This window comes from Atractosteus spatula, chromosome 11 (genome assembly GCF_055471065.1).
Source record: "Atractosteus spatula isolate fAtrSpa1 chromosome 11, fAtrSpa1.hap1, whole genome shotgun sequence".
NCBI lineage: Eukaryota > Metazoa > Chordata > Actinopteri > Semionotiformes > Lepisosteidae > Atractosteus > Atractosteus spatula.
In genome coordinates this window covers 35,380,532-35,400,104 of record NC_142716.1, presented here as the reverse complement: position 1 = coordinate 35,400,104, position 19,573 = coordinate 35,380,532, and the positions used below count along the sequence as shown (strand labels likewise).

General features: G+C 39.5%; 2 protein-coding genes across 4 annotated transcripts in view; both read left to right on the top strand.

The window, feature by feature from the left end:
• The window catches only part of pkd1b (polycystic kidney disease 1b), a 62,976-nt gene extending 52,744 nt beyond the window's left edge, over positions 1–10,232 (top strand). The window contains exons 41-46 of the mRNA XM_088927833.1: positions 22–147; positions 637–811; positions 1,340–1,627; positions 1,765–1,899; positions 5,645–5,959; positions 7,188–10,232. Of these exons, the coding sequence (XP_088783959.1) occupies positions 22–147; positions 637–811; positions 1,340–1,627; positions 1,765–1,899; positions 5,645–5,959; positions 7,188–7,925 (1,777 nt within the window). The 3' untranslated portion in view covers positions 7,926–10,232. The remainder of the gene's footprint in view (positions 1–21; positions 148–636; positions 812–1,339; positions 1,628–1,764; positions 1,900–5,644; positions 5,960–7,187) is intronic.
• Positions 10,233–11,407: 1,175 nt separating this feature from the next.
• The window catches only part of spata20 (spermatogenesis associated 20), a 127,524-nt gene continuing 119,358 nt past the window's right edge, over positions 11,408–19,573 (top strand). For 2 of the 3 annotated variants that reach the window (XM_088927830.1, XM_088927832.1), the window contains exons 1-9: positions 11,408–11,667; positions 13,977–14,117; positions 14,681–14,745; positions 15,187–15,341; positions 16,150–16,293; positions 17,498–17,699; positions 18,358–18,416; positions 18,524–18,613; positions 19,459–19,563. In XM_088927830.1, the coding sequence (XP_088783956.1) occupies positions 11,477–11,667; positions 13,977–14,117; positions 14,681–14,745; positions 15,187–15,341; positions 16,150–16,293; positions 17,498–17,699; positions 18,358–18,416; positions 18,524–18,613; positions 19,459–19,563 (1,152 nt within the window). In that variant the 5' untranslated portion in view covers positions 11,408–11,476. Of the gene's footprint in view, positions 11,668–13,976; positions 14,118–14,680; positions 14,746–15,186; positions 15,342–16,149; positions 16,294–17,497; positions 17,700–18,357; positions 18,417–18,482; positions 18,614–19,458; positions 19,564–19,573 lie in introns of all 3 variants that reach the window. The other variant, XM_088927831.1, reaches the window with a different exon arrangement.

Below are 19,573 nucleotides of genomic sequence, written 5' to 3'. Positions count from 1 at the left end.
ATTAATTTTGGATTCTCACAGGCTCTGGTACTTGGGACAGTTTGGGGTTTACAGCAGTGAGGAGGAGGTAGTGGACCTTGGGAACAGCACAGAGTCCACTAGGCAGCTTCTGGCTGAGCTGAGCCAGGCATCTTGGATAAACACAATGTGAGTCTGACCTGTCACATCGATTATATCATACTGAAAACTTTTAATGACATCTGTAGTCCCAATTAGCTCAGTGACTCTTCTGTGGTTTGTGTGGTTGATGTACAGTATCTTAAACAGGACTGTCCTGTTCTTTTCAAGGATGGTCCATGATTCGATAATTCCCTCAGATAATTTTACTGTTATAAAATGGTTTGTAACATTATACAGTATAAAGATTTGATTGTGATGACAATTAATAAGTATCAGATTTAATGATCTGAAAGCAAAAATATTTTTTTTCCTAAAAGCATCCTATTAAACTCCTTTCAAACTAGGATATGAATTGTTAACATACTGTATGTCAAATTACAGTGTATGGGTATTTGGAAGAGCTGTATATTAAAAAGGTGCATTGTTTTCCCATGACTATGATGAATTGTATTATACATGAATTTATTTTCAGTTAAAAATGTTAAAGATTCTAATACTATTTATAAATTCTCTCAGGACAAGAGGAGTGTTTGTGCAGTTCACCCAGTACCATCGAGACACTGGCCTGTTTGTGGTGGTTACTGTGCTGATGGAGTGGCATCAGCCAGGCTCTGCTATCACCTCTCTCAGTATACTGCCTGTTTGCATGCCCTCCTCTTCCTCAGTCCCGGACTTGCAGGCAGTCATGATGGTGAGACTGCGCTCACATAAGGCAGAGATTTCTCCTACCTCGTCATCCATTTAAGTACTCTAACATTGACCTTATTATATATTATATACAGTAATTAATCTCATTTGGACAAAAGTCTGAGAGGACTACGCAGCTCTCCTTAGGAAGTGGAGAAATCTCCTGCTGGAATTTATCCAAGCATATTTTTTAAAATTCAAGCAAAAAATAAAAAGTACTCCCCCCAGAAAATATATATATATATCCAGAAAACTACTTAGAAATGCAAATGCTCTGATGATCTGTTGATTTGTGTTAGGATTTCAAAACTTTGTTTTAAATTCAGTTGAGGTGAAATAATCATAGTTATTATTGATCAATTTAATAGAATTTAATTTACCTTGAATTAAAATGTAAATGCAAAAGTCTTTGAACCCCAAAATGAAAACCTTTGGTCAAGAAAAGGACTTGAAGGAAACTAGCTGGATTACAATGTAATTTGTTAAATCTGATGGCGTTACTCAAACATAGAAAGTGCTGCCTCCCTTACAGGTCGTTCTGCTTCTGCTTGCCCTGTCCATCCTGGGCTCTGAGCTCCACACGCTGTCCACGGAGAGGTGCCTGTACTTCAGGCAAGGCTGGCACTACCTTCAACTTCTGGTGGTGCTGCTGGCACTTGGAGTAGCAGCTCTGCACTTCGCCTTCCTGTCCCTGTCAGCCAGCCTGCTGAGACACCACCGCCACAACCGCCACTCCTTCACCAACTTCCACACTGCAGTGGCACTGTCTGAGGCCTCGTCAAGCCTCTCTGCTATCCTGCTCACAATACTCATCCTCAAGGTACTGCACCTGATTTATCTCTTCCTCAGCGATGTTGCTCAAGTAAGAGGACAAAGAAAGTTAATTGTCACGAGCAAATAAAAAGCAAGCAGTGGACAGAACCTTGTTGCTGGATTGATTTCCTGCTTGTCCCCCAGAACGTGCGCCAACTGCGGTTTGTGCGACGCTGGGCAGTGTTCGGGAAGACCATCCAGCTGGTCTGGAAGGAGCTGTGTGGGGCATCTCTCGTCCTGCTGCTCCTTTTCCTGATTCTTGCCCAGACAGGGTATCTGGTAAGATCCTTGTTTCCCCAGCCTGACTTGCTGTGCTCCTCTTATAGATCAAGTTTTCGAAGTAATTAAATAAAATGTAAAAACAATCGATGTGGTTGCCAGCTTTTTATGAATTAGTGCCTGCAGCTCTGTGTATGCAGAAATGTTATTAAACTTTTTAATATACATATAGAATATTGATCTGGATACCCCATTGGTAATTTACAGTTTTACAGTTGTACTACATTACAAATTGTATTTGCTGTCATCCAAATGTTACATCCTCAGGCTAGGTTCAGACAGATTGTGTTTAATAGTGAAGAACATCAGAAAGGTTGCAGACAACTGTAGGCTGTGCAGCTTATCTACAGTATCTTGTTTGAGAAGAGCAGAGGAATCTGAAGTGATGAAATCTGTTTTTTTTGCTGTAGTTGAGCTAGATTTATACTCAGAAGCCCATTAGATGTATTTTTGTAAAATAAAAGTCTTTAGTAAATTGTTTAAGAAACAGAGAAATAGATGGATTTTTTAATTAAGTACATGGGGAAAATTCTCAATATAGCTATTGTGCTTGTGGATAGCTTTTCCACATGAACCTCCTTTTTATGGCTAAATGTGTCATTCATCCCCAATGAAAGCTTTAGAACTTCAGTAGAGAAAACCTGTGATGGAGGACAGGTATCCAGACTGATGCTAGCATATATTCTTTAACCTTCCTCCCTTTCTTAGTTTGTGAACCAAATCAGTATGCTGCAGCTCTCTCCCTGTTTCTATTATTATAAGCTTTCACTTTTTTCATCCTTTACTGACAATTGCAAGAACTCCACCCATCTACCAATAGTGGAAACATACTCAGAGAGTGAGCTTGACCTGCATACCGATTTTAAGCCTCTCTCTGTATTACTGAATCTCCAGTGGAGCTTGAATCTTAAAAATATAACCCTGTCCCTCATAGACTTTTACCGACATAACTCCTTTAACCTGGGTCAAAAGTTCTCCCAAAAGATTCTCTGTATGGGGGCTCCTACCAAAGTCACCATTAACTCAGAAGCAGGCTCTTCAGAAAAAGAAACTTTACTGTGAATTTGTAAACATACAAAAGCACATTTTAATCTTTCACAGCTGCAGTGCACTTAATTAACTGTGCTCTTGTGAGAATGTCTGCATTTAAGCCGTACTTGGCACTGTTATGGGGTCTCTATGGTATTTGGACTGAGACTGCCCCCTTGTGGATCAACCTTATATTGGCCATCCATTTGTAGTGCCACAGTACAGGTACATGACTTAAAAAAACCCCAAATTAAGTATTACTTACAGTAAATGAAACATTTAAAAATGTATTTTATAGATCAAAACTTTAAATGAAAAACCGAGGGGACGTTAAGTTGGAAAGGAAACGTAAAACCTAACGGGTATGTAGCAGGCAGCACTGTTTTCAGTGACCAGTTCCACAGCCCTGATACAAAAGGAAAGTGGTCATGTGTGGCACTTCTGGTCATTCTCATATAAAATTGTATAAATTGCATGACGTCTGTAAGTTGATTCTACCCCATTGTTTCAGTATACAGACAGGCCTCCACAAACTTGACAACAAGCTCCTTAGTGGCATGTTAGAACCATGTACTATATGCACATAACTATAAATGTGCCAGACTACTACAATAGCCTCACCAAAACACTCAAGCAGAGAGCAGTGACAGAACTTAGTACAATTAAACACCTTGCAGATTGGTAAATAAAATCTGTGTGATAAAAACATCTATGGTTTTTGACACTGTAAATATTCAATAATATAGGTCTTGACATTAAACTATATTGCATGGCTTTAGGTTTTCTTAATACCATAAAGTGTGTAAAGTAGATTTTACAGGGAGATTTGTTTCATAACCTCTTCTACTAGAAGCCCTGCAAGGCTCTATCCTGGGCCCTATTCGTTACTCAATCTATTTTTAACAGTATTCCTCAGCCAGTAATGAACTATCACACTCACTGTTATGCTGCTGACACCAGTGTATATTTAAGTGCACCCACTGTGCCATCAGTAATGTCAAATTGGCAGCTTAGTTTTGACAAAATACAATATTCTACAGGCTTTCTGAGAAATTTTCTTGAAATATGCTGAGTTTAAATAATACAATCTGCCCCCTTCTTAAAAATCATAATGCTTTAACTTTCAAAACTCAATCTTTATAAATTACAAGATAGGCTAAGTCTAGGGTTGGTATTCTTCATCACAACAAATCTTGTTTTACATGTTTCTGTAGGCATAGACTGAAGGTTGTGGGAGTATGGTACTGTATAAGTGGCCCAGCCATGTTGTTGAAATTGATAGCCTTGCTTCTACTGAGAAACCCTGGATGAGATTCTTGCACCAATTATCTACTAACATCCAGACAAACTAGATGGGCTAAATAGATTCTTCTGATGTACCCTAGTTCAAATGTTCATACTGCCTACCAGCAGCTATAGCGGGGAGTTTATAGAATGGCTTGGGATGTCATTCTGACCCTCTTTCTGCAGACCAGATGAAGCTTGACTTTATTTAAATAAATTAGGTCTTTAATTGGAAAATTCATCACTATCCTGTTCTAGTTTTATATACATCCTACAATTTGAAATGTAGTATTACAGTAGACCCTTGGTTATATGGAATATTAAGGGGAAGGGGTGTTCGTTATTGCCAAATGTCCATCGTTTCAGCCCAAAACACATTATTACACGAGAAAAAAAAAGATAAGATCACTTTATTAGCTATATATAACTTCTTGCATTAGGAATTCATCTTTTCGCATACCCCACTTTGCTCTCCATGAGTAGATGGGGAGAGAGAAGCTTGGGGTCAGAGCGCAGGGTCAGCCATTTATACGGTGCCCCTGGAGCAGGTGGGGTTAAGGGCCTTGCTCAGGGGCCCAGTGGAGTAGGATTCCTCTGCTGGCTGTGGGACTTGAACAGGCAACCTTCCAGCCACAGGCGCAGATCCTTGGCCACAGTGCCACCGCTCTGCCCCTATATATAAATATAGTATACTCTATATCCTTAATGGATCTTTGGACTTATTTTTTAACAGTTGCAACCAATGATGTCAATAAAAATGTTCCTGTGCCTCTTTTCTGATTTTATAGACATAATTCCTCCCAGCAGCATTTACTGACTTCACTTGCAAGTCCTTTCAATCTGTTGCTCCTGCCAATGACTGGAAAAAATTGTTGAGTGAGATAAAACTGTCCACCGTTGTATCAGAAGGGGGTTTCCATTGTAGGGTTTAATTCTTTCCTGCCTGACACAATTGTTAACACTATCATGTCCTGATCTTTTGTGTTCTGTAATATTATTACTTTACGATTATGTTAGGCTCTCAGTTTGACCACTCTCAGGGCTTATACTGTAGGTATAATAAGCTCATAAACATGCAGCTCCATGTGTGTCTGATGGATAGAGAAAAGTGAATTTAAAAACCAACAACAGCTGGCAGCACCAGGGTTCTGGTGTTAAGCAGCTTGCTGATTGAAAAGTACTTGTAAAACCTGCAGGAGCCATGTCCTCAGCACTTGATTTGCTTGTCCCTGTGCCACACCAACAGACAGGCAGCCCATGGCAGCTGTTTGTCCAGTACGGGGACCCCCACTGAGGGACCTTGTACACCTAAAGCCCTGTAACGTGACAAGAAAGTAAAAGTTCTCCTGATTAGAAGTAAAATATTAAATTAGCACAGAATTGTTTTTTTTCCTTCAAACTGTTGCTGTCTTGTCCCTGTGTCTGCTCTCAGCTCTTCTCCGACACTGTGGAGGAGTTTAGGACATTTGGATGGACGTGTTTCTCCCTGGCCTCTGGGCTCTGGGGGAAAACCCGCCTGGGGATAGTGGCTCACAGACACCCTATCTCTGGTCTGCTCTACCTCCTGACTGTCCTGGGGGGACTAATGTGGGTCCTCAGATGGTTGTTTGGCACCGTGCTGATTCAGAGCTACCGCGCCATACAGACAGAGATGTACAGGCCGTCCATGGGCCCGCAGGACTATGAGATGGTGGAGTTTTTCATCAAGAGGTTCAAGCTGTGGATAGGAATCAGCAAGACCAAGGAGGTACTTCCTCATGTATACGCTTTAGACAAAGGAAAACTTCCTACCAGAGCAAAATAGCATAATATTGGAACATTACAGTAATATGTGGTTCAGGTGGGTAGCTGCGTCAGCATGCGTAGTCTGCAAAGGAACAAGTAATACGTTTATTCCATGCTGAAAACACAAGAGAGAAAACACGTGTCACACCTGAAGAAGGCTCCACAGCCGAAACGTTGTGTTTTCTCTCTTCTCTTTTCAGCATGGAAGAAACATATTACTTGTTCCATTACAGAAATATTTTGTGTTTTACAGTGTGAGCTTTGCTGGTTCACCAAGATAGAGAAAGACATTTTTTTAGCGCTAAGACAGTATGTTCTAATATGATACACTGAAAGGTATTGTACTATAATGGCTTACCATGCATTTTATTTGTACTTACAAAAGGAAATATGTATATGTTGTGATCAGTTGTTCCTGTTACTACCTGTTTTAAGGCAGTATTTATACTTTTCCTTTAGTGGAGTTTGATTGAAGTCAAACATGCAGGCCTTTGCTGTCTGCTCTACATTAAAGGATGACAGGGGACAGGGTAAAGAGTTATCAGGCAACTGAACTAGCAGCAGACAGGCATAGAGAAAGAGAGTAAAAAGTATACGAATTTTCAGAAAAAGTGAAGTGTTTTTAAGACAAGGTACTGGGAATTCTTTTAGTTTAGGTCAGTGGCTCCCAAGCTTTCCAAACATTTTGTGGACCACTACATGCAACTAATTGCTTTTTACACTCCATTAAATATGTAAATCTGTCATTACAACAAAGAAATTATCTGCATTCAGTAAACATGTTGTACACACTTGAAGTGAAACTCTAATTCATTACTTAAACAAATATATTTGTCAAGATTAATAGTGTATGAACATGTGCATATTGAGTAACTTATGTAATGACATGGCTTGTAATATTTCATTGGCAGGATGGGTTGTCAAGTTGGAGTATTGACAGGTTTAGCTTTTAATCTGTTTCCACATTACATTTTTTATTTCCCTGTAGCAGTTTAAAGAATAACCAGAGATCTGTAGGCCACAGACTGGGAACTGCTGATCTAGGTGTTCCTGACATACTGCATAATTTTGGATGAAATTGTTAATCAGTTACAAACATTTCTATTTTCTTTTTGTTTGCTCACATTTTCTTAATGAACACCATTATCACATCTTTTGCATATTGACACTGTCTTTTTCTTTCCTTATAGTTCAGACACAAAGTGAAATTTGAAGGGATGGAGTCTTTGCCCTCAAGATCATCTCATGATTCCAAAATGTCTGAGCCTGTTTCATGTGGCCTCGACCCAACTCGCCTGGGCTCAGCCCTTTCCCTGGGTTCGGAGGACTCCAGTGTTTCAGAGAGCAGCCACTCAGAGGATTATGATGTCTGTTTCTACATGGACCGCCTCCTGCCCACTGTTAACAACCTCCTGGCCCAGTTTGACCGGGTCAACAAGGTCATTGAGGACCTTTACCAGATTGAGGTCAACCTTCAAAAAGCACAAAGACAGATTTCTGAAAAACGCAAACAGAGAAAGAAAAGCCTGATAAAGCAGCCAACAACAGCTCCTCCTCATCTCTTGCCTTCTCTTCCTCCCTTATCCACTGTCTCTGGCACTCTCAGACTGCCTCGAACCCATACCACCTTCTCTGAATCAGCCCTCTCACGCCTACGCCCACACTGCAGCCAGGTGTCTGACCTTGGTCTTTTTGACAACTGTGTCCCAGTTCGCAGGCCTTCCCTGATGGACACTGGGGTAACAAGAGTCCCAGGGCGGAGAGCCTGGAACTCAGGCCCGTCTCTCTCTGCTGACATCACTCAGAGACCTTACCCACCTGCTGGCAGCACAGTCAGAGACCGTCCAAAGAGCGAGGAAGGAAAAAGAGGGCAGAGAAGTGACCAGGCACCAGTAAAGAGGAGGGCTTGGCATCATGATGGGACATGAGAACATGAAAAATCTTGGGGAAAAAATTGAGTGATAGGATTCACTGACTATGTATTAATAATGAAACGCCACCACTACATCAGAATAAAAGCTCTGAGCTTTCAATGTACTTCAAGTGGTGGTTGACAATTTGGTTGTCCATTATACAGATAATGATGATTCTTACAAAATCAGATGCACTACTATTCAGTAGAGAACAGTCCTTTAATAATAATATGGTACAGCGTCTTGGAATGAATCACGTTCACAAGCAAAATTCAGATGGAGAAGAGAACGTGCCACTAGCTAGGTCTTCCTCTAAAGAGGAAATATTCGCGTATTTTTTGTGCTGTACTGGTGTTGAAAGTAACAAAATTATGTAAACACAACATAATATGAAACCATTGCTAAACACTAAAGGATTGTTGTATTGTTTACCTACAGTGACTCAAATGTTTAAAGTGTATCTTTTTTGATAATTGATCATCACAAATTCTTTTTTTCTTTTTTACATCCTTTGCTTGGAATCACTAGTTGTCAGTAAACATTATTACCTTTGCACCAGTTTAGACTGAAGAGGTGGTGTGGTGCGGATCTCACTGACAATACTGTCAGTATAACTTACAGGCATGGGATGAATCACGGGGGTCACTGTTACACAGCAGACTTCTAGCCAGGTCAATCCAACTCACTCTCTAAACCGTGGGCACAGCTGGACTACAGGGACTAATGTGGGCTCCTGGGAGCCCTACAATATATTTGAATATAACATATAATGTACTGTATATGTACTCAGTGTTAGTCTTACCTTGAAAAATTGCAATGATTGTACTCCAGACAAAACTGTGCATGGAACAGTAATGTGATGATTATTGAGGTATAAAATATACAAAAAAATATCTAAAGCACATGAAGCATTCCCAAAACAGTGTATACACCATAACCCTTCATAACTTCACACAAAAGCAATAAAATCAGTTCACAAAGTCAGGATCTTGCATGGCCTCCATTATTATGGATGACTATAAAACATCTGAACCTCACAGAGAGTCTGAGGATGGATTGTTCTAGCTGTTAGAGTACTGTCTGAAGGCAAGTACGGAGATATGTGTACCTCTGTCTTGTGACTGTGTCATCACACAAAGACATCCTGAACATGCTCTAACATTGCCAATACGTTTGGTATTGTAATATCTCAGAAATCATCATGCATTAATGATACTTATGTTCCAACAGCTTTCTTGAAGCCTGAAGACCACTCAAAACCAAACATTTTGTTTAGATTTAGTTTTTCAATGTGTCTTTGTAATAACTGTACTGTAAATGCAATTTTTATACTTTGGTTCAAGGAATGTCTGACATGGCCTGCTTGAGTGCTCTCCTTTGTCATCCTTCTTCATGTGAAAGATGTGTACTGTATGGTTGTAGTTCATCCAATGTGGGAATCACAGAAATCCAGACTTCCCTTAACAGAGATTACTGTGGTATTTCTAGATGAAAGCACATGTCATAATGTAATGTAATAACACACAGAAAAAGAATGAGTCTATGGCAAAGCTTAGTGTGCACATTGTAAAATAAAAAGAAGTAAAGTTGAACCAATGGGAAATGGCAGATTTAGGTGGTTAAACTGTGAGAAGGGTTATATAGGGAACCCCACATCTTACTCTGCTGTTATGCTGTATATTCCAGTGGGGCACACAAAGTGGAATTAACTTAATCAGTTTCTGACCATCTCAAACATTCTACTTCAGTGAGACTCTTCATGTGTCATGAACTTAACATGCAGTTGAGTTTATATTAGAAGAAATACAAAATTAGCCATATATAAGCTTATAACTATTAAAGTTAATAAATTATGGTTTATTATATTACAAGATATCTCTGTATAGAAAAGTGGGGTTAAAGTTCATAAATACATACATCTCATGTTGGTGTAAACGTGGCTCATTTTGCTTGAATATGAAGGGTTTATGCACTCTGAAGCCTTTGCTTGCTGCAATAGTGTAACTACTTTCTGGTATTTGGTTTGCAAAGAACTTCTCTATATCCCTATTTTATAAGTCCAGTTCCTTTGTTATGTGGATATGTTTTAATAAGGTATTTGAATGTAGCTGTGTGTTACTGTAGATTATGTACTGTTACTGTACGAAGTACCAATTAATTTGTACAAAGTATATTTTAGATGTTAAGATATTAAGATGTTTCAGGTATAGTTTTGTCTTGTTGCAACACTTCAGTAGTTAATGCAGCTCTTAAATGCATGTTTATTTAAACAAATTTGGACTTTTTTATGCTGGATTTCCTTAAGAGACAATAAAAGATGCACAAGATCTTAATTGCTTTGAATTTTGAATATTCAATAAAATGATCAAGAAAGTCTCAACCAGACAGCAATGGCATACAGTAGTTCAGGTGGATAGCTGTGTCAGCATGCGTAGGCTGCAAAGGAACAAGTAATAGGTTTATTCCATGCTGAAAAAAAGAAGAAAGAGAACACAACGTTTTGGCCGTGGAGCCTTCTTCAGGTCTGTTCTCTTTCTTCTTTTTTTCAGCATGCAATAAACCTATTACTTGTTTCAATGGCATACAGTGCAGAGGAGTGAAGAATGGACAGCTCTGTGCTGGGAGTTTCTACATTTTGCAAAGGTAGCATTGGTTCTACAGTATGGTTAAATCATTTATAATCTGGAACAGACTATCTTCTGTAATGTATATATACATTACAAAATATTAGATGAATTGCCCGCTTTTAAAAGCCAAGATGGAGTTGATATCTGACACTGGCAGTTTGGACATCCACCCTAGAATTGGAGAAATGACACCCTACAGTTCAGAATTTATTCCATGGGCTGACGTTAACCTGAAAAAGAAGTAGCTTGATCCACAGAGGAAATAAATGGTTGCATTAGTAATTAAGAAATCAGTTAGAATACACCAGAAGATGTGATTAGTAAAAACTTGACTTGGACATTTCTAACGTTAATTAAAAAAGGGTTTCTTTATGCTCTTTGTCTTTGTTTCACCACTCACCTTTACAAACCATTGGATTATAAGTGTTCCTAAAAGATGTACAGTATCATTGACAAGCAGGTATAGTTAATTAAGCAGTACTTATTCTATTTAATAATACATCGGTAATATTGTCAGACGCAGAATGTCCCAATACCTATGTTTATCTTTAAATACATTGTTACATACATGCACTAGTGGTCAGAATAGTGGACAGTTTTTTTTTATGCGTACTTCCTGAAAATCAACCAGCAAATGTGACTTACAATAACAATGTCATTGACGGTGTTTATAAGACTTTGGTGTTTAGAGGACATTGCACCTACCCTAAAATACGTGTAATAAGTCATTTTCAATTTAATTCAACGCGTACATAATTTTATTTGTTTTAAATTCAAGACATTGCAGGGTTTTTTTTAGTTTCAATTCAAGAAGTACAGTCGTTGAATTTGAATCTCTACGCTATGACAGTTTTTGATATCGCCCTCTTTTGGTCACTGCTGTTTCTGTTTCTGTGGTGCGCAGGTAAAGTCACCACAGTGCCCTGACTTCCTTCATAGATGGAACTCATACGTCGGGTGTCAAACATCCAGGCTTGGACCTGGACACGGTTTATTAATAGACGCGTAGTGACCTCACGTCTTCCTTGCAGTTTTTTAAGCTCAGCCCCAGTTTGGTTAGGAAGAGACGGATCTTTCCCTCTGCAGTGGAAGCCTGCATCTCAACTGGAGACACCTAAATGCACGGTCAGGTAAAAAGAAGCATAGTTATCGTATGCTATACACAGTATGTAATGATTATATTAAATTAATAACATATACAATTTGGCATTAGTAATAAATGTAGTTTTCCAGAAAACGTCACTGTAGCTGTCAGTAAATGCGTCACTGCAAAACAGCTGTGCATGTAAATATATATCTTTAAGAAAAACATTTGTGCTGGGGTACAGTGTAAGAATATCTCAAGATTTGGTTTGCTACTTGTAAATTGAAGCAACGATGAAAATTAATATTGTTGAAAGAAAATGACGATTTAATAAAATTTTAGCGACAACTGTTTCTTGTCAATATCACGATTCCGGTGCAAATTAAATATGGGAAGTTATTCATCACAAAAAAAACACTCCTTCGCAGAGCCCATCCAATAATGCTACTCCGATAATGTCCACAACAGATTTACACTGCACATTTGATGTGTTTCCGTCAATACGGGAGTACGTCCGGGTCAATACTCAGCGCTGCATTGCGGGAATTGCAGTCCCAAACAGTGGCAACGTTTTGTACTGCAGTAGTTATTGTTTTCTATTAATAATAATAATACAAATCATTAATTTAAACTGTTATAAGACTCACAGTAGTATTATATACAAGTTTATAAAATGTATAAAAAGGTTTGTTAAAAGCCTGTTATGTCATTACTATATTCGCATTAATCTATAAAAAAACGTCTATACTAAATTAAAAGTGACTTAAAAAAAGTCGAAACGTTGAGGTATTCTTAGGAAACTGCTTTACTTTAATCATTTTCATTCCCACAACTACATTATTTACTGCGATACAACCTACAATGTAGATTGTAACCATCCTGTGCTTTCTGTTGCTTTCCTGCAACTCTTTGGTCTCTTGGTCTCATACAGTATGCTATTATGTGGCCTTTTCCCAGGAGTGGCTTCTAGCTAGCCGCTCTCCCATGGTATACGGTTGTTCTTGGACAATTTCTCTGACCTCAGCCATGAAACTGTCGTTCTGTCATGGTGGCCATTGGGTTCTTGGTCACGTCTCTGACCAAGGTCCTCCCTGATTGGTTGCTCAGTTTGGGATGGTGTCCTGCTTTAGGAAGATTCTGGGTTGTTCCATATTCTTTCCATTTCGTAATGATGGATCTGACTTTCAACATCCTAAATATGTTTTTATAACCCTCGCCAGAGCTGTGCCTGCTTGCAATACTGGCATGGATTTGTACGTAGAGTTCCTTGGTCTTCATGATAGAGTTTCTGTAAACTGAAAGAACTTACATAGACAAGCTTATTTCTTCTGCAATCATGCCAACCAAATGAACTGTGGAGTCAATTGGATAAACACTATGTACTGTACTCCAAATTATATCTGTTATTTGACAAACTGTCAACATTTCTGCACAGAAGCCTTCATCGGGACCTCACCACAGGGCAGTTCATCATTACAATTGAACCTGTATATTCCTCAGAACAGCAGTGTTTTTGTACCATGCCAGGAAATCACAGGTTGACACAAAGTGGCTGATAAATCTTTATACCTTCTTATCTACAGAAATAAAAACCGACTTAATATGGGATTTTATGGAGCTCTTATGGCCTTGAGAAACTATTCACCCCCTTGGATGTTTTCACAGTTTGTTATTTTAAGAGGCTATTTTTACAATTCAGTCTCTGGTCTTTGTATCGAGTAAATCTGTACAATTACCTGGATCATACAGGTCATATTCAACAATCAGATCATAGCATAGGCACACTTCCCATTGTTGTTGCATGCATTTTGAGCTATATCCTTAAACATGGAATGAGAAATAAAAAAAATGCATGTATGTGTCACGATCGCTAACCCCTCCTCTTAAGGGCGCTCCAGCCCTTCCTTGTTCCTTCCCATTGTCTGCACCTGTTCCCTAATCCCACTCCCCCTTAAAAGCCAGACGCGGACCTTACTCCTGGTTCCTCATTGATTTCCGCATCGTGAGAGCCCGGGGTCCTGCTGCGTCTGGCTCCGTTATGGTTTTAACCTTCTGTTCCTGATTCCCTGCCCTGCCGGTCCTGACCCGGTTCATGGTTTTATTCCCGGGATGGATCCCCTGGCCTTGGACTCTTCTCTCCCGTTTGGATTCCCCGTTTGGACTTTGGCTTTGTTTGTTCGCCCAGACTCACTTCCCCAGGACACTAGCTCACCTTGGACACGCCCCCCTGTATCCTGACCCTTTCCTGCATGACTTTCTCCCTCGTGTATCTTCACTATTCTGGATTGTGTCGTCTGCATAGGGCCCGGAAGGAACTGCTACGTGACAGAATGTTTCTGTTCTGTCTGGTGGCAGGCTCAATTTCTTTAAATCGGTTGTGACCATGGCAACAGGAGGTGAGGACAAAGGGCCCCCAGGATTCCCTCAGCACATGAACCGGCTGAGCATGGAGAAGTCCCCCTATCTCCTGCAGCATGCACACAACCCTGTGGACTGGTGAGCAGCTGCCACTTTATCTTGCTTTCCTATTGCTGTCTGCATCATTGCCCTCGGGGCTTTAGAGGTGGGAAAAGAATATGGCTGAGTGGCACAGGGAAGCAGTTTTGCAATTGTCAAGTACTTCTGATTTTCCTGAAGTGCCTGTACCCAGTGTCATTAAGCAGTTGGCTTTGAAAGGGTCTATTAAGATATCAGTCTAATGTCCAACTGTATCTTTTCCTATTTTTCCTGTGTGTAGCTATTTTACATAGGGTTTTAAGGCTTTTCTGGGTGTGCCACCTGTGATGGGACTGTGATGAGTTCAGTCCCCAATCTCAAGCTCACAGGCAGACCTCCATGAGCCTGGCTCATGTAGCTGAAACACGTGCCCAGACTGACACTGTGAGCTAGAATACTCCCCAAAGACCAGGGGACTGACATCACCACAAGAGTCTCAGTGTATTCTGTGACAGCTAATAAACTCTGGGCTCTTGATTTACTCTTATTATGTCTATTTCGGTGTTAACAAGAGCTGAAAGTTTAAAAACTAAGCCTTCTTATATTGTATATTCTTTCTTCAGGTTTCCGTGGGGTCAAGAGGCATTTGAGAAAGCAAAGAGAGAAGACAAGCCCATATTCTTGTCAGGTACTTAATTTACTGTTGGGTCTCTGCATAGCTGCATTGTGGCCCTTACAGCCAAAACAAATTAAGAGAAACAAATCAAAGCAAATCATTGGTACCCTGTATCTGAAACAGGGTTAGCCAATAATCTATGAAGTGTATAGGTTAGTAAACTACATACAGTATTTTATTTACAGTAAGCCAATACATTTGCTGATTTAGGTTTGACAGACATACTTCCTCAATATTTATTTAACAAGCATCCAGACCTATTTACTGTAGGTGTTAGCTGTTTATTAATGGTATATTTCGGTTGTCACTCCGAGTATAGCCTGTCATGTAGCCTATTCTTTTTCTCATGTTGTTTAGGTTTACAGAAGTTCAAAAGGAGAGAATCTTCCGTTTTGTTGATGTGGTTGATGTGGGGTAATAACAGATGAGTCTCTGTATGTCTCTGTGCCACAGTGGGCTACTCAACTTGTCACTGGTGCCACGTGATGGAGCGCGAGTCTTTTGAGGACGCACAAATCGGCAAGGTTCTCAGTGACAACTTTGTGTGCATCAAGGTAGACAGGGAGGAGCGGCCAGACGTGGACAAAGTTTACATGACTTTTGTGCAGGTAAGGGGTCATCTGTCCCACAAGCCACATCATTTGGAGAGACTCTGTGAATAAAAGAGACAGGTGCACTTGGCAGAACTGCCTGTAAATGTTCCCCTTCTGAATGTTTCATTCTCTTCCTGCTTTAACGACCATGCCTGAAACAGGTTAGTTACAGAAGAGATCAGTTATTGTTTTAGTGCAGACTGAGGAATGTCGCATCTACCAGCCAGAGTTCAAGAAAACATTGTTTTGGGAAGACAAAAACATGTTTTAGAAGTAATCTTGGTTGTTCCCCAACAAAATTCAAAATTTTCATTTGTGTAATTGCTTATATGAAAAAATATATATTTTGATTACGTTTTAATAGCTCTAACGTCTTCTTTCTTGTAAGACAGTAACTCTCAAGTACATTATAGAAAAAATGGTACAAAACCACCAGAGTTGTACAAAATTCTAAATACTGTAGGACTATAGGACAGGAGACTAAAAAATAACTGCTTTTATAGAACAATGTGTTGAAACTGAGGTAAGGCCTCAAATTTACAGTATTTTGAGCAATGATTCATTTTAGTTTATATTTTTATTAGGAGTTTTGAAAAATTATGAACATAAATAGAAAGATTTCTCTAATAAGGCTGATAGGGCACTAGATTTCAGGAGGAGAGACAAATAGGGTCATCATTGATAGTTTTAAGCATTATGCAGTGCTTTATACTTCACCTTAATTTAAGAAATATTCATGTCTTGTATGATAATTATTTTTTCTTTTCCTCATTTGTCATCTCTAGATTTCAAAGCTCATCATACCTCTTTTTTGGCTTTGCAGCAATTTAGTGGTGGTGGTGGCTGGCCAATGAGTGTATGGCTAACCCCTGACCTTCGACCTTTCATTGGCGGCACATACTTCCCTCCAAAGGACAGCTTGTATAGGCCCGGCTTCAAAACAGTTCTGCTCCGCATCGCAGAGCAGGTAACTTTATGTTCCCTAGCTTGTCTGCATACAGTCATTTTGCTGCTTGCACAGCAGAGTGTTGTTAGCATTAGAGCCCTGCTGTTTCACAGTCTTGAAAACAGTGACAAAGATTGTGACATCCTGTACGGTACAGTATGTTTTGTAATGTGTATACTATGCAGCCCTTTTAATATAGCTATGAAACATCTTCACAACAGAAGATGATTTTACTTTACAGTTGTTTACGATTCCCACTTGTCTTCCACATTGTGCCTTGTCGGGAGCTGTTCTTATTAGTTCTGGTTCTCAAATGTGATGTTGTATTTCATTCAAACTGAACACACATGTTCTCCTTTCTGCCTTGGGTAATTGAAAATGATTATCTCTACTGCTGTTCAGTTTACAAGAGCATATGTCTTGTTTTTATTGCATACTGTATCTAGTATAAGATAATGCATTTTATAACAAAACAATACTGATGGCCCAGCATTTTATTATCTGTATTACAGATTATTCTGCAGCATGTCTGTTTATATAAAGGAAATCTAATCATTTGAATATGGAATGTGCAATTAGTATACATTCCTTGTAATAATATACATACATGTTTAGTTTTAATTGATAAACACTGACATCCAGTACAAATTGGCAGTCAAATTGGTGTTTATGCAAAAAACATTTTTTTTGTTATTCTTAAGGTTATTCAGTTTATCACCTTAAAAACAGTCCATTTTCAAAGTTGTTTATTTCATACTCATAAATGTTAGTGATTTCATAATACACTGAATTGTGCTTCCATAAAATTAATTTGCATAGATTTATTATTTGCATGACATACTGTACATTTACTGTTCTCATTCTGAGAGGTGATTTATCCTGCCAAGTAACCAAGATCCTTTGATTTGACTGTCAGTTGGCTTCCATCATTCCTACATCTTGCGTCTTTGCCAACCCAACTGCGTTCTCAGACTGATCTGAAAGTCTTGGGAGTTTGTTCATTTTCATGACTTAATTTCCTTATGTGTCTCACTCCTTTCTTTTTCAGACTTTAGAAATAATACAGTACGTTTGGACAGTTTGATTCTCACTTTTTGTCTCTATACTAATAATTTAGATGAAACGGAGTGTTATTGCAACACATTTGAAGTGTGTTCTGTAAATGCCAGAATATTTGTATATAGAGGGCGTGCATGCAGCGGTGTGTGTCTGTGTGCTACTGCAGTGGAAGAACAACAGGGATGTGCTGGTAACCAAAAGTGAGCGGATCTTGGAAGCACTTCGGAGAGGAACAGCTATTACTGCCAAGGCAGGACAGATGCCCCCCTCTTGCCCAGATGTGATGGAGAAATGCTTCCAACAGCTGGCCAGCTCATACGATGAGGAGTATGGAGGATTCAGCAAGTTCCCAAAGTTCCCCACACCAGGTCAGGAGCCCTGAAACTCCAGCCAGCAGGTTACAGTAACATAGGTAGGACTACATGAAAGGCAGTCTTTTGGTGTGTATTTATCAAGAAGATCAAGTAATCAAGATATCTACTGCTCCTTCAGTGTCAACAAAACCCAAGCTTTTTAAGCAAAATAAATGACCATTTTCTGAGAAAGAGAAGAGTGTAGAATAAAATACTTATTTTAAAATAAAAAATAAGGTATAACAGCATTTCTGTTTCATAATTTCATAATTCCTCCAGCTGTAACGTATTGTGTCCATCAGTAAAAGGAAGCACGTGGAAGTGATTTTGCAAGTTTACAGATGAATTTGTTGAACCCACATAAACAAAGATTCAGAGGCAGCTTTTCTGTTTTGCCAGTGACTGTATGACTAATTAGCTGACATCAGTCAATACTCTGCTCAAGCTAGAATTCTCCAGCTGGGGTTAGAATCCATGCGCTATCGACAGTCAAATCTCAAATCTCAGGAGACCCCCTGGACAGGATGCCAATCCATCGCAGAGCAATGACGTCACCATAGCTTATCATAATCGGTTTGTTTATACAGTATTAAGATGATTCCCCATTGTTAAATTTTTTAAATTAAACTGTAATCTAATTTATTCTTTTGCATTTTTTTTGGTGATACAACAGAAACTCCACCGTCACAGCAAAAAGAAACACTGGGATGGTATTCAGGTCAGCCAATAAAGGTGAAGCCAGAAGGAATTAATCCGATTCCATAGAGCTCAGAATTTATTTTCTCTGTGCCTTTCCAGTGAACCTGAGTTTTTTCTTCTCATACTGGGCACATCACAAGACCTCCCCACAGGGTGCCTTGGCCCTGCAGATGGCACTGCACACACTCAAAATGATGGCGCTGGGTGGGATCCATGATCATGTGGCACAGGTAACATCTCCATCTCCTTCCGTTGCTGCATCATTCCCTGGGAAATCGGGTATTTATTTAACAAAGGTGAGGTTTTGTTGAGTGGAATCTATAGGGAAGTGCATTGAAATTTGAGAAAAGAAGGCACGTCTTAGGGCAAAAGATTTTGTGTTGAAAAATCTACTCAGTCGTTGTCGAAGGATCTTTCAAAAGACAGCTGGGTGAAATCCTTGGATCAATCAGCAACAAGGACCTAAATGACCTAGATAGGCTAAATGCCAACTCCTTTTTGCCTACACCATTCTCAAATAAACTTAGGGAGGTACAGTATGTCTGTATCCTTTACATCATCTGTAGTCAAGCAGGTTGAGAAGACATTGGATAGTTATATGTCTAACCTCTATTGCCTGTGCACTGTCAGTGAAAGAATGTTCATTGTAGAGATTGATGGGTTGTTTGTGTCATGGTATCAATATAGAAGGATTTCCACTTCAGTTTGCCACAGCTGTGACATTTTCTTCTCAATTGGCTTTTCTCGCAATGATTGCCCCAGATATGCCAAGATATTTGGCATCGTGCTGTCCATTCTAGCCATAGTCAGAATGGCCTGAAGCGCACCTCAGGTCATCTCATAATAGCAGCATTCTCTATAATTTGTCCACTGGCTGTCGGCCCACACAGATGTCCTATACAGCATATAACTGAATGCAATTATCTTTTTTTAACTGATACATTCAAAAATTTACAATTACCATAAGTCATTGAATAAGCACAATTTAAGAACTGCCACCTTTCATTCATTTGTATTGAATCAGTAAAGGTTAATGTGTTCCCCTGTCATAACCATGGGTTTGTTAATGTCACAGGGCTTCCATCGCTACTCCACAGACTCCACTTGGCATGTTCCTCACTTTGAGAAGATGCTGTATGACCAAGCCCAGCTGGCAGTGGCTTATGTTACAGCTTTCCAGGTATGTTTGT